Below are 16,179 nucleotides of genomic sequence, written 5' to 3'. Positions count from 1 at the left end.
TGCCTGTTTGATTAAAATTAATACATTATCATGGTAATATTAGTTAAACATTTAACTTATAATGTATTCATGTCTTCATAAAGACTCACAGTGACCTGAATGGCTCATTGTTTTTTCAGTAAAATCTCTCTACAGAATTCTGAACCAATGACTTAAAAATCATTTTTTCCCTCTATGAATTAGAGTAATAATTCAAAATTATTCTTTGGGCCATTCTTTTTATTTTCTTTTCAGAAGTAGCGTTTGGATTATTTTTAAATGGAGAGGAATAACATTGAACTCAAGAATAGGGGAGAGGCTGTAGTCCTACCCTACCAGTGGCTAACTGTGTGACTTTAGGCAAGTCACTTGTGATTGTCGCCTTGAATTGGGTGTTGGGGAAACTAAGGATATTAATCCTAATGTTTCCTGAGCCTCTTTCTAGCTCAAATACACTGGCATTATGACATCAGTTGTGAGGCTTAGAAAGCAAGAGCCTCTAGCATCTGGTCCTTGTGTTCATCTTCTTGTCTTTACTGCTCTAACAACATCAGAGTGAGCCTTGAAAAAGTGAAGAATTCACAGTTAGATGGTCTGAAGTGTTGGCAAAGATTAGCACAGCCATGCAACCTTCCCTGGATGATTGGAGTTATGTGTTGGAGAGCATAGTAACCACAAGGTGTTTTTTTTGTTTTTTTTTGTTTGTTTGTTTTAATAATGGATGTCAGGTCACTAGCATACCAGGAAGGAAGAGAGACAGGGTCTAGAATTACATTTTAAGGGGTAATCATGGGTTCTGTCTGGCTGCTCAGATCCAGAAGCCACAGATTCAGCAGCAACAGCAGAAGTATAGTGTAGAATTCTGACAGGCAGGCTTCCAGAAACTAAACTGATAAAGGAGTACATACCAGTTTACAGAATGTTAATCAACAAGTACTCATTAAAACATCTACTGTGTGAGGGGCACTCTGCCAAGTACATGAGGGTTAAAAAAAAAACACTGCTTATAGTCCTTGCCCAGAACCCTAAGAGCTGACCACAAGAAACATTAACTCTAACTTTGGTTTGCAGTTAGAAGACATTCAGAAGTCTTGAATTGAAAAATGTAACTAATAATGTTTTAGCTGTAGATAGATCTGCACAGAGGAAGGGGGCCCACTTAAATGATATTTTAGGATCCTAAATCCTACCCAGTTCTGAACTTTATAGAAATATCATGAGGCAGTCTGGACATATTCGTGAACTGTTGAGACATATGAAAAAATAATGTCTTAAATCCCACCTCTTTAAGATAGCAAGTTTAACTAGCAGCATGCTGTAGTACAAAGACCACTTGATTGGGACTCAAGAGAAGACATTATTCATTCACTTGTTCAAGGAATACTTACTAAGTGTGTGACAGATGCCAGGTTCTATGTGTGGCCCGGAGGACAAAAGAGTACATAAGTTTGTATCACTGTTACAGTGTAAGACAAGACATTGGAAGTAGAACATTGAAGTATAATGAATGTAGTAATAGGGGAAACATGAGGTTCTGTGAGTTAATTCTTGCAGGTAACATAATTATTATTAATATGTATAATTTAAATAAAAATAAATTATTGTCATGAACCTGATATGACTGTAATGTGACTTTAATACATAGAAATAAGTGCCCTTTCCAGGAAAGATCCCATCCTCTTACAAAGGCTGTTTCAGTTTAAAAGCCCACTAACAGTGTATGAGAGCATGTGCTTAATACATACTTAAACAGCACTGGATGTTATATGCTTTTGACATTTTTTTTGCCAATTTGATGTTTGAAAAATGCTATCTCATTTTCAATTTTCACTTACATGATTAAAAGTGAGGTTGAAAATTTTGTTATATGTTGGCCATTTGTATTTCTTCTGTAAATTTCCTGTTCATATCTTTTGTCCATATTTGTATTGTGTTACATTTTTTCCTAACTGACTTGTAGAAACTCTATATAACTAATGTTCTTTTTCTGTTTTATTAGTTGTAAATACTTCCAGTGTGACTTTTCTCTTTTAATTTGCCCTGTTTGTGTAGTCAAATCTGAGATTCTTTTCCTACATAACCTCCAGGTTTTATATATTTTTAAGGATTTTCTCACTGTAAAATTACAAAAATATTCTAATAGTTTTCTGATTATTTTATAATTTTAGTTTTAATGTTTAACTAACTTATAATTTACTTTTGTAAGGTAGTGGTGGTAAGTTTATTTTTTTCCCTAGATGAATAAGCCAGTTGTCACAAATCATTTATTGAATTTCCAACGTTCTCCCAATTTTCAAAATGTCCTGTTTATCATTTATTAAGTCCCTGTAAGAGAATGGTCCTATTTCTAGACTCTATTCTGTTGTATTATTCCTTCAGTCTATCCTTGTATCAGTAATACAGTTTTTAATTAACATTGCTCTATGTTTTGATATCTAATATGGACAAATCTCCCCTCATCCGCATCTTTTTTCTTTTTCAGAAATATATATTATGTATATTAAGCTGGGGATGTATTAGTTTCATAGGGCTGCTGTACCAAAGTACCACAAACTCAGTGGCTTAAAACAATGGAAAGATACTGTCTCACAGTTCTGGAAGCTGGAAGTCTGAAATCGAGGTGTTGGCATGGCCATGCTGCCTCTGTTAACTGTAGGGGAATCCTTCCTAGCTTCTGGTGGTTTGCTAGCAGTCTTTGGCATTACTTGGTTTACAGCAGCATAACTTCAATCTCTGTCATCAGTGTCATGTGGTGTTCTCCCTGTGTGTCTGTGTCTTCACATGATCATCTTCTTGTAAGGACACCAGTCATGTTAGATTGAGTCCTACCCTATGACCTCATCTTGTTTTTTCTGCAATGATTTCATTTCTAAATAAAGTCATATTCTGAGGTACTAAGGATTAGGAGATACCTGTATAATACATTTTTGGCGGAGAACGCATTTAACTCATAACAGAAGCGAACTGGCATCTTTAAATTATTGAGTGTTTTCATCCCCAAATGTGAATTTTTTTCAGTCAGTTCTCTTCCGCTGTTGAGAAGTCAGGAGAGTATTGCAGCTGACAGTGCCACACCTGTCTCTTAAATGGCTTTTAAGATTGGTCTCTCTGTCTCTGATTTTAGAAGTTTGGCTGTGATACCCTTGGGTGTGCTTGTCTTTGTATTTACTTTTCTTATGGTTTGGGACTTCTTGAATCTATAACTCATTAGTTAGAAATATCTTCTATCATTATTCCTTCAAATATTATATTATTTCTATTATCTCGTCTTGTTTTGAGACTCCCACTATATGCATGTTAAGCCTCTTGAGTTAAGTCTCACAAGCCTCTTATGTTCTATTCTTTTTTTTTAAAAAGAGATAAGCTTATATGAAAAGATACAAAAAGAACTATATAGACTGCATCATCAGGAAATAAAACATAAGACAAGGCTAAATGATGGTCAAAAGGGAAAACATAAGTTATAGGAAAATCGTTGGGGTGAAACAGGAGATTAACTGAAATATAATGAAAGCTCTTTTTGTTTTCATTGATAAACTTTTTATTTTAGAATAGCTTTAGATTTACAGAAAAATTGCAAAGATGGTACACAGAGTTTCCATATATTTCACAGCCAGTTTTCCCAATTAACATCTTACATTAGTTCGGTACATTGTCACAATTAATGAACTAAGGTTGATGCATTATTGTTAACTAAAGCCTGCATTTTATTCAGATTAACTCAGTTTTTAACCTAATTTGTTTTTTCAGTTCTAAGATCCTATCCAAGATCCCATGTTATAGTTAGTCATCATGTCTTTTTAGACTTCTCTTGGCTGTGATGTTTTCTAATCCTTCTTTAAATTATCAATAGTCTCTCTCTCTCTCTCTCTTTTAACCTCTGTGCTTCAATATGTGTATTTTTATTGATCTATCTTTCTCTCAGCCCAATCTGTTGATATACCCATGTAATTGAGTTCTTAATTTCAGGTATTCTGTCCTAAATGCTTATTTGATCCCTTCTGGTTGATTTTAAATTGCTATTGAACTTTTTCATTCTACTTTGTCTTCCTTCTATTTTGTTTTCTCTGGATTATTGGTCAGTGGTACTGACACTTTGTATGTCTTCTAAGCTTTTATTATGTGCTTGTCATCACGATAAAATTACCATAGAGGTTCAAGTTGATGTTATCTTTCACCAGGAAGAGTTCTGTTTTTCTCTCTTTAAAGTAGATAGGATCACCTCAGCCAAACTGAGTTAGTGCTGGGTTGCAGTTTTGATAAAACTTATTTTACCTCTTGGTTGCTTCTTTTCCTAGGATATGGCCCTCCTAGGCACTCAGTTGAAAATGTGGTAGCTTTTTGTCTCCTCAGCCCCGAGAAACTGTGGGAGATTTCCTTCTGACATTCAGAGGTTTTCAGCCTGGCTCTTCAGACTCCCAGCCCATGCAGCCTAAAACTTCAGATTCCTTGGAAAGAATCTGATCATTTGTTTGAGGCCCCTTCCATCCCTAATTACGTTACTTTAGACACTTGTAAATGCCAAAATCTATACTGGTTTCTTTGCCCTTCTGGAATGGCCTTCTGTGTGGGGTCAAGTTTAGGTTCTCAGCCAGAATTGGTAAGAATTTAGTTCTCCAGGTGAAGAGTGGCTGTAAATGCCCTCACTCTGTCTGTGGAGTGTGTACCTGCTTTAACTTTAACCTAAGCACCCAACCCCCACACCTCCTGGCCTTTCTCTTGCCTTTTGAAACAGCCTACACTCAATACAGTATGCATCTCTCTAAATAAATCTGCCTTTACTCAAAAAAAAAAAAAAGTTGCTGTATATCCTCATTGTCAGTTTATCACTCTTCTAGAGCTTTCTTTTGCCTGTTTTGTTTTCAAGCTCCTTCCACATCTCCATTAAATTTTTCTTTCCAAATAGAAGACATGTCTTTTAAATATCAAGTCCTTGTATCTGTTATATCTTTTCTATTATCTATATAGGGTAGCACAAGGGAAATTGTATTGCAGTGTGAAATATGACAGACAGTGTTTTCTGGGTAAGTTGATTAGCTGTTTGACCTCTGAGGAATCTCACTGTGGTACTTCCCCATCGTCTAGGGTCTGATCCTCATATTTGCAGATTCAGAGAGTTGAAGTCAGTGGAGAGATAGATTCAACCGTGTAAGTTTATAAGTGACTGATGAGTTAAACAAAAAATGGATTTATATTACATTGAGTTCTAGAACTACCAAGGAATTCAGATCTTTATGTTGTCTGGCAAGAAAGGGGAAAAAAGGCAACAAAATTCTAATCCTAATTTTGCCTTGCAAGTGTGGAGTTATACCAAAGGGAGTTAATGTTGTGATGCAAATATGCAGTGCTCTTAGACAATGTTATAAGTTCTAGCCCCACAATAGAGTTCTGCCCACTTACTGAGGTAAACAGATCTATCTAGTACTCAGTGCTAGTCTCTCTTCTTCCAGATTATGTATGAATAGGAAGAACCTACTATTTTTTTGCATCTCTTAACACCTCTTTTTTAATATGTTCTGTTATCATCACTTTGCTTTTGATTGACCCATATTTTTTTATGTATTGCTACCATCAGTAGGGTTATAACTATGTCTATTTATGCATTATCTATTTATGATACCTATATACTTTGTTATTTCTTGAGTTGAGTTTACATTTCTATATTTATAGTTTATTAATAGATAGATGGGTAGATAGACAGACAGTTCATATTTTCAGTGTTTTTGTAGGGAAACTTCAGTATTGCTTCTGTATATTCTCAACAGGTCCACAGTAGGCACCAAATAAGTACTTTTGGCCACTCTTGAACTTAGAACTTTAGATCCCTGAACCATCTTTGAACAATTTCCTAGCCCTCTACTTCGTTATTTTCAGTTATCTTTACTCTTTCATAAGTAGACACATGAAGGATCCCTTTGTAAATAGGTATTTGTTTGATGTTATAGGAATGAGTGGCATTGAAGGATGTCCCAGTGGGCTTTACCTTGTGGCAAAGAAAAAAATCAGAACATTATCAGATACTGTACAGGGGAGTGATAACAACTGCAGGTGCCATAGCTCATTGGATGAGTATAGCTTTATAATTACTACAGAATGCTGTGACTTTTCCAACAAATGTCAAAATATGTGGGATTATGCAATTTACAAGTTCTTATCTGAGCTGGACTCTGAGTTTAGAGGCCAGAGGTTTTTTAAATTTTATTTGTGCATAGAGACAAGATATTTCTTTTATTATTAAACAAATGATTGTTCTTTCCTTTCAAACATTGTGTATATATATATAAGTTTATTATGTTACTTTAGCAGCATCAACAGTCCTATATTTCAGAGTTCCTGAAGACAATTTAGGACACAATTCTGAGATCCATCATAACCACCCAAGCCCATATCCTTCACCAGGAATACAAGCATCAGCTTTTTAAATCAGGTGTTATCTTCTAAGTAGGAAGAACCATATTAATAGATAACAGAGGGATAAGTGAGAAATGTCACAAAACACTTAGCCAAGAAAGAATCAGTAACAATCAAGTAGCTAGATATCCTTGTAAATAATAGTCCATTGGTCCATTGTGATGGTGGACCATGACAATGTTGGTCCTGGATGGGAGACTTGGAAGTACTGGTTAGTGTCTACTGTGCAGAGCCCCTCTTGTCTGTGTAGAGAATGGAGTTCATCTCTTGGGAGCAACATCCAATTTCATTTCTGCATATCTTTATCCATCTTCTCACATATTTTTGTGATCTCAGAGGAAGAGATTACCTTCTTTCATTTGTTAATAAATCCCTCTATTTGTGCCCCAAACTCTATTGTTTTTCTACTTGTTTTGGGGCCTTGATTTAATGATTATTTCATAATTCAGTCTCTCCCTTTTCTAAATTTAGACATTCAAAAGATTTTTCTTGCTTTTAAAAGAACGTCTTGTATAACAATATTTTATTTTTAATTTACTTTTTAATTTTATTCTCTCCTTTCATTATCAAACTTTCATACTCATAGCTAACAGCTTCAATTCTATTCTATTTTAATCTTTGAAGTTAGATTTTTGTTGTTGTTGTTGCTCTATTTTTTTTTAATTTAATTTTTTTAGGTGTTTTTTTTTTTTTTTTTTTTTCCGGTTAGGGGGAGGTAATTAGGTTTATTTATTTATTTATTTAGTTTTAGAGGCAGTCCTGGGGATTGAACCCAGGACCTTGTGCATGCTAAACATGTGCTCTACCACTTGAACTATACCTTCCCTCCAGAAGTTAGACTCTTAATGTATATCTTTCTACTAAAATTATTTTGAAGAGACCCCCGACTCCTGAATTCTTTCTTGATAGAAACCTGTTGTTAGTTCTTTCCATATTCAAACTTTCTGCTGCATTTGATATTTTGTCTTTGCTTGCGTGACATCACTAGATTATTTTCTGTTCTAATCTCTTTCCAAGTACTTTTCCATTAGTTTCACTTCCTCCCTAACACAAATGCATGCCCTTTTAAGGTTTTTTTTTTAAACTTGTTGATTTTTTTATCCCAAAGAATCTATGCATTCTGATATCCTCAAAAACAATCCTTCCATGTCATTAATTCCCTGATATATTCTTTTCAGCCTGCATATCTCATTTGATTTCCCATAATTTCCCTGCTTAGAGTCTATCACTACTTGAATGTCCCACTTCACTTTAAATCACTTTAAACACAATATGATAAAAAGTTAAATCACCAACTTTCTCTAAGTAGCATCTTTTTCCTTCTTCAGTATTTCTATAATTTTTACCACTATTAGTTCCAGCTTTCTTGGCTAGAAACCAAGTATCTTTATGAATCTCATTATGTAAAAATTCCTCATAATCAATGTCAGTATGTTTTTATTTCTTCCTTTTTATGTTTTAGATTTACTCCTATACTAAATTCTTACATATTATCCCAATCTTGGCCCATGTTCTTTATATTATACTTTCTTGCTGAATTTGATAGCTTTATTCTATTATCCATTTTAGATGAAATGAACAAGCACTTCATTTAAAATACTGCACATTTTTCATGTTGCTACTATGACTGAAACCTTCAATTTTTCTGTCTCCTACTAGATGACATTTATCTGCTTGTCAGAATTTGTTACTCCCATTTTCCTTTTCCTTTCTTATTTTTAATCTCTTCTTTGCAAATACATTTATTTGAATTAGTATCATTGACTATTTTTCATTTACTATTTGTATCTTTACCTTTGATTATACTATGAATTTTGATTCAGTGCTATCATTCCTTTTACCATGCTTTTCTATATTAATCATTTCCTTGTTTAAACTTCCATATTAATCAGAACCTATGCTGTATACTTTGTTTTATCAGCACTAGTTTATTTTTATTTTTATTATATATTTTTCTGTAACTAATGAGTGAGTCTTATTCTCCCCTTTATATTCCAGAGGGAAGAGATACTGTCTTCTGTTTAATCCTGAATACTATATCCAAAGTCAGAGCATTAATTCCAAAGCAGAAACCTTCTGAAAAACAAATAGTGTCATGGCATAGTGTTAGAACATTTTTCAGTGATGGTTCTTCACATTAGAAGAATTGAAATTTGATAACCAGTTTGAGAAACACAAGTAAAATTAGATTATAAGGAAAAGCAATTCAAGAGGAAGATCCTGAATATAACGATTTGAGGGAAATATTTAATCTCAGCTCCAGTCTTTTTAAACTGAGAGTTTCTAGAAGATAAAGACCTCCTAATTATGATACAAATGGTCAGAGCTTAAACCAAAATTCTGCTTGAGTAGAGTTTTTTAAAGGCAACTTATAAATGAAAAATGTTTTTAGGTATGAGAAAAGATGTATTTGTATCTCAAACCTTACTTATTCTGGAAATGATTTAAAAGTAAAGCTATAGTTCAGTACAAATGGAATCTAAGAAAATTTCTATGAGAGAGAAACATGAATGTAAACTATGTGGTAAATCCTTCAGCCGAAACACTAATCTTATTCAACATCAAAGAATACATACTGGGGAGAAACCTTATGAGTGTAATGAATGTGGAAAAGCTTTTAGTCAGAGCACTAATCTTACTCAACATCAAAGAGTCCATACCGGGGAGAATCTACCTTATGAGTGTAATGAATGTGAAAAAGCCTTTAGTCATAGATCATCCCTTAGAAATCATGAGAGAATACATACTGGAGAAAAACCCTATCCTTGTAATGAATGTGGGAAGGCTTTCAGCCATACTTCAGCCCTTACTCAACATCACAGAATTCATACTGGAAAGAAACCATATGCATGTGTGGAATGTGGGAAAACCTTCAGCCGGAGCACACATCTTATTGAACATCAGGGAATACACTCTGGGGAGAAATCCTACCAGTGTAAGGAATGTAGAAAAGTTTTTTGCCACAGCACATCACTAATCCGACATCAGAGAATTCACACAGGAGAAAAACCCTACAAATGTAATAAATGTGGAAAAGCCTTCAGCCATACTCCAGCCTTCATTCAACATCAGAGAATCCATACTGGAGAGAAACCCTATGAGTGTAATGAATGTGGAAAGACCTTCAATCGGAGCACACATCTTACTGAACACCAGAGAACTCACACTGGAGAGAAACCTTATGTTTGTAAGGAGTGTGGAAAAACTTTCAGCCGAAGTACACACCTTGCTGAACATCTGAAAATACATTCTGGTGAGAAACCCTATCGATGTAATGAATGTCAAAAATTGTTTTGCTACAGAACATCACTAATTCGACATCAGAGAACTCATACAGGAGAGAGACCCTACCAGTGTAATGAATGTGGAAAATCCTTCAGCTTAAGCTCAGCCCTTGCTAAACATAAGCGAACACATACAGGGGAGAAACCTTATCAGTGTAATAAATGCGGTGGTGTTTTTTGTCATAGTACATTGTTAATTCGACATCAGAGAACTCATTTCAGAAATGAAACCTTATCAGAGTAGTGAATGTGGGAAAGTGTGCAGCCATAGGTCATCACTTACCTCTGAGCACTCGCAGTAGTAAAAAACAAACAAATAAACAAACAACTCTAGGATTGTTATGCAAGAAAAACTTTAGGCAAAATACTCACCTACTCAGTATTATAATGTTTGTACTGAGAAGAAACAGTGTTCTTATAATTCATCTGAAAAATGTGTTATTGTGATGAAAACTTACATGGAACTGTTTATTTCCAAAACTAAAGTTTGTTTTTCAGAGAAATATAGGAAATTATTTTTTGAGATAATTTATTATAAATGTATATATTTACTTATACTAAAAGCCTTTTCAGATACACAGAAGTTTTAGAGGGGTGACAAAAATTGTTTATATGTCTTTTTAGTAGTTCTCATTTAAAATACTAAATAAACACTGTTATGGAGGGTTTGAATTTTAAAATTTGACAAGTTTATTTAATAGCCATAGACAAGAATGCTTTCCCCCACAGAGATAATATGCATTATTTTCCAGTATTCATGGAATATTTTTAATAGACTATATAGTACATATATGGCTACAAAGAAAATATCAACAAATTCTCCCTGAGGGAAACATTCAAGCTTTCCCTGTTTATTTTTTAGTACAATGAGATGAAAGAAATGAACAACTAAAAATAGCACCACAGTGTTATTTAGAAATTAAAAACATTTTTCTGAGTAATTTTTGTGTTAAAGAATATATTCAAACAGAAAAAAATCAGTTATTAGAAAATAATAAAACTGGAACATAGGCATTCAGTTAAAAAAGATAGAAAACCAAATAACAATATAAATCCAAAGAAAATAAAAGAAATGCATTAATAAAGATTAAAAAAAAATACATTAATGAACTAGGTACAAAAAGTGCACTTGATAAGCCAATATACAAACTCTAGCAAGTAGGATGATGGGGGGAAAAGGAGAAAACACAATATCTAGGAGTAAGAAAAGGAACATAAATACAGATAAAAGGGAAGTTAAATATTCTAATTGAATCATTAACAGGTCAAATCTAACAGTTTAGTAAAATCAATACTGTGATTTATCATAGGACTTCCAGACTAGTTCAAAAGTAGAAATGTACATTAATAAAAAATGTATCTTACTAGATGCTGTGAAAGCATTTGGCAAAATTCTCCAGGCATTGATGTTTTTTCTAAAGTTAGGAACAGAAGGAAACTTCCTTAAATTGATTAATGATATTTACCAGAAACCTACCAAACACTGCAGATAACTAAAACGTTCTTATCAGAAGCAGGAATGAGACAAATGATGGTCAGTGTCACTACTCAGCATTGTTCTAAAGATCCCAGATAATTCAATAAGAGAAAAAAGATACAGGCTAGTAATGTTTGAAAGGAAGAGAGAGGAAAAAAAAAATACTTGACATTATTTGAGATGATATATTTGGTAACTAGAAAATCCAGCTAGCAGAACTACCAAGATGGATATGGATATATACATATGTAAAATCTATCAACAGTGCCCAAGTAAAAAGCTTTCTTAAATAGAAGAAATAAAGTGTAATGGGAAAAAGTGACAGCCACAGTATTGACCAAAATAAATAAATAAATAAATAAAAATGCCAGGAATAAAAAAAATTTCAAGAGATTATTATAGGATAATGCTTTCATAATGAACATAGAATAGAGTAAATGAAACATGATTGAAAAACAGTATAAAGATGTCAGTTTGTTTTAAATTTATCTTTGATTTGTAAATTTAAGTCAAAATCTCAATGGAATTTTAAAAAACCAGCTCTATTGAGATACGATTTTCATACCACACAATTTGATCTTTCAGAGTACAATTCAGTGGTTATTAGTATATTCACAGACTTGTGTGACTGCCACCACTGTCTAATTTCAGAACGTTTTCATCACCCCCAAAAAGAAACCCATACCTATTAGCGGTAACTCTCTGTTACTCTTCTCCCTCCAGCCCCTGGAACCACTCATCTGCTTTCTCTTTCCATGGATTTGCCTATTCTGGCTTTTTTGTTTTGATGGAATCACAAAATATGTGGCCTTTTCTGGCTGGCTTTCACTTAGCATAATGTCTTCAAGCTTTGTCCATATTATAGCACACTTCGTTTCTGTTTATGGCTAAATAAAGTTCTGTTGAATGGATATACCACATTAAAAAATCCATTTATTGATGGACAGGTTGTTTCCACTTTTGGTTATTGTGAATAATGCTGCTATGAACATTCATATATAAATTTTTGTGTGGGCATGTTTTCAGCTCTCTTGGGATATATATACCTGGAAGTAAAACTGTTGAGTTATATGTAAACTCTATGTTTAGCCTTTCAAGGAAATGCCAGACTATTTGCTAAAATAGTTGCACCAGTTTTCAATTGCATCAGCAACATGTGAGAGTTCTTATTTTCCCACATCATTGTCGGTGCTAATTTTTTCCTGAGATATATATATGTATATATATATATATTTATACACGCACACATACTGGTTTTTTTTTTTTTTTTTGGAGAAATGTCTGTCAGATGCGTTGCCAACTTTAAACTAGGTTATTTGTCCTTTTGTTGAGTTGTAAGAGCTCTTTATATATTCTGAATACTGAACTCTTACATATGTAATTTGCAAACATTTTCTCCCATTCTTGTTGATTATCTTTTCACTTTTTGATGATATTCTTTGAAGCACAAAATGTTTCAATTTTGATGTAGTCCGGTTCATCTAATCTTTATTGTTTGTCATGACCTTCACCCAGGGTTGTGAAGATTTACATATTTTCTTCCAAAGGTTTTATAGTTTTAGATCTTACTCTTAGGCCTATGATCCATTTTGAGTTAACTTTTTTTGTGTATGGTGTAAGGTGGGGTCCTGCATCATTCTTTTGTATGTGGATAGTCAGTTGTCTCAACACCTTTGTTGAAAAGACTGTTCTTTCCCACATTTAATTGTCTTGGAATCCTTGTCATTCAATGGGATTTTAAAGTGAAATTTAGCACACTAACAATAAGTATGTTAGAATAACTAAACAACTGTTAAAAATTAGAAGCAACAAATGGGGCTGGCCCTCCAAGTAATTCAAGTGGTAGTCTGTAGGAAACAAAAGTAGTTAGTATATCACAGATGAAACAATTCTTATCTATAGAATAGGAAACAAAGAGAACTTATTCCTTTATACATGAGAATTTAGTGTATAATAGAAACAATATCTCAAAACAGTAGTGAAAGAATGGATTATTCAATAAGTGACATTGGGATACCTGGTTATTTGTTTGGAGAAACATCTCATAATATGCATAAAATTAAATTTCAGAAGGGAATAATTGAGTGCTACTTTGTTTTAGTTTTCCAGAAGACATGAGCTGGGCACACAAATCTAGAGTCTTCTTCAGTTCCTTCCATAACCACTACTGGGTAAGCACAAATTTTAAAAGAATTTTGAAAAAGTTTTATTATAACCACTGATAGAATTATAATGGCATGGCTCTCTTCAAATCATTTAAAAGTTGGAAAAACAACATTACTTTAGGGGAAAAAAAGAAAAATAATAAACCTAAATAATAAAATAGTAAAAGTAATTAAACCTAAAACAATAAGATTGGGTATAACCATTTTATCAGTGAACTTTTAAATTAGATTTACAAAAAGGACAAGTAACATTTGTTGGTTTCTAAATTCAATAGTACAAGAAATTAAGGTGCTAAGGTTGTCTAACTCATCCCAGCTTTTAAGGGCAGAACCAGGATTACAAAACAAAATACATCTAAAATTATGCAAAAACTTTCATAATAAAAAGTAGACAAAGATAAATTTGTAGGGTTCTGATGACACACAAGGGTCTATGCCATAGAGTAGATAGAGCCCCTTACTGGGCAGAATACTGACAACGGAAGCCCAAGATATATGCATATTCATTTCCTGAGGCTGGTATAACAAATTACCCCAAACTAGGTGGCTTAAAACAACAGAAATGGATTGTCACACAGTTCTGGAGGCCAGAAGTCTGAAATCAAGGTATTGGCAGGGCCACATTCTTTTTGGAGCCTCTAGAGGAGAATTCTTTCTCACCTCTCTGACTTCTGGTAGCTGTCAGCATTCCTTTTGGCTGCATCACTCCAATCTCTACCTTCATGTGACCTCTTCTATGTCTGTTTTCTCCTTTCTGTCTTTTATAAGGGCACTTGTCATTGGCTTTAGGACCCACCTGCGTCATCCAGGGTGGTCTCACCCCAAGACCCTAACTTGTATCTGCAAACACCTTTTTCCCAAATAAAGTAACAGTCACAAGTTCCAGAGGTTTGAACATAGACATGTATTTTGGTGAATTCTGGGCAAGAGGGATGTACATGGGATTGTGCACAAGCACAAAGTAGATCTTCATGTCTCAGAAAGAACCCCTTACAGAAGAGGCACTTGAAACCAGACATACCAGCAAATTTCAACCAGGCTGTGTGTCTTTCCACCACAGAGCTTGTGCAGTGAGCTCGTGAGCTGAGAAACCAAGATCGCAGGGGTGGAGGTGTTACCTGAAGGGCCCAGCAGCGTAGTCTCCTCACCAAGACTGAGCTGGCTAGTGCTGCTGTTGAACACCTGAAACTTTAGCAGCAGAGGCTGACTCTAAGCCTCTGTGGTAACATCTTCAAAGAGATCGGCCAGCCGCTTGGTGGCAAGTTGATTACAATGGGCACATTCTATCCTGGAAGAAGAGGTGATTGGCCTTACTGGAATTGACAACTAACCTGGATGTGGGTTTGCCTTCACTGTCTGCAGTGACTCTGGCTGCAAAACTAGTTGAAAGCTTACTGAATGCCTGCTTTATGCATGTGGGACCCTACAAATCATGGCTTCAGCCCAATCAGTGTGCACATTTGTAGTGAAGGACGTGTGAAAAAGGGTGTATGATCATGAAATCCACTGGTCCTACCATAAGCCATATCACCTAGAAGCTGCCGGTCTAAGAGAATTTGAGGATGGCCTCTTTAGGACTCAGCTAAGGTACCAGTTTAGGAATGACTCCCTTCAGAGGTAAAGTGCTGTTGTCCAAGTTGTGATACATACATTGAATCTATGCTCCCCAATTGTTCTCTGTCCCTGAGTTTGAAAGATTGAGTTCTTTGCTTCCTGAATAGGGAAAACCTAGTTCTCCACCTCCTGTGTGTCTCCTTTTCTCTCACTACTACCACACTCACACAGAACCCTTCACTTCTGCTCACCCAAGCAATTCTCCATGGCACCAGCTGGGTGTCCTACAATTTAACTCAATTCTAACACTACCTATTTGGTGATAGTGTCAGATCCCACAGATCAAGGGCTCAGTCCCACAAGACTGCTCCCACCTTAATTGGAGGCCGGTTGCAAGTAGCAGGTCCTCAGGTTACCACAAATTCTGTCTGATTTGGTTACAAATAAAGGGTTCCCATGACCCCCTCCTCAGTTTCAATTAATTTGCTACAGCAGCTCACAGAACACAGGGAAACACTTTCTTACATTTGCCAGTTTATTAAAGAATATGATAAAGAACAGAGGTGAACAGCTGGATGAGGAGATAACATAGCGTGAGGTCTGGGGTGGGTCTCGAGCGCTGGAGCTTCTGTCCCTGTGGAGTTGGGGTGTGTCACCCTCCTGGTGTGGATGGGTTCACCAACTCAGAATCGCTCTGAACTCTGTATCAGTAGGATTTTTTGAGGGTGGTAATTAGGTTTATTTATTTAATGGAGATACTTGGGATTGAACCCAGGACATCATAGAGCAAAAGGCTGGGTCATTTATTTTTAGACTTTTCTTTTTTCATAAAAAGAGGTATTTAACACTACAAATTTCCTTCTAAACACTGCACTGGCAGCATCCCACAACTTTTGATATATCATATCTTCACTGTCATTTAACTGACCTGAATATTTTCTAATTTTCTTGTGATTTCTTCTTTGGCCCAGGCTCTAGCCGCCCATTCCCAGCTCCAGTGGGCGCCTGTGCTGAGTTCTGGATGCCTTCATCTCAGCCCATTAGGTGTTCAAGTCTTTGTAACTCTTAGGCTTTTTTCTTTTTCTCAAATTTAAGTATAATGGTCCTTTTAGATTTTTTTTCATTAACCAGCATGTAAATCAGCTGTGTGTTTCATTTTATATTCCAGCAATGTATGGGAATTCCGGTTGTTCCACATTCTTCCAGAATGTGATGTTGTCAGGTTTTTGTTTTTGTTTTGGGGGGCTTTTTTTTTTTTTGCCATTCTAGTTAGCAGAATATAGTTGTAGTTTTAATCGTGTTGTAGTTT

The 16,179-nt window shown here is 35.0% G+C and overlaps 1 protein-coding gene across 1 annotated transcript in view; it reads left to right on the top strand.

The window, feature by feature from the left end:
- Positions 1-12,062, top strand: part of LOC105070763 (uncharacterized) — a 34,389-nt gene extending 22,327 nt beyond the window's left edge. The window contains 2 exon segments of the mRNA XM_074362022.1: positions 8,897-9,891; positions 9,893-12,062. Coding sequence (XP_074218123.1) covers positions 8,897-9,891; positions 9,893-9,976 — 1,079 coding nt within the window. The 3' untranslated portion in view covers positions 9,977-12,062.
- The last annotated feature ends 4,117 nt before the right edge of the window (positions 12,063-16,179 follow it).

This window comes from Camelus bactrianus, chromosome 4 (genome assembly GCF_048773025.1).
Source record: "Camelus bactrianus isolate YW-2024 breed Bactrian camel chromosome 4, ASM4877302v1, whole genome shotgun sequence".
Classification (NCBI taxonomy): Eukaryota; Metazoa; Chordata; class Mammalia; order Artiodactyla; family Camelidae; genus Camelus; species Camelus bactrianus.
The sequence above is the reverse complement of the archived record's forward strand: the minus strand, read 5'-3'. Positions and strand labels throughout refer to the sequence as shown.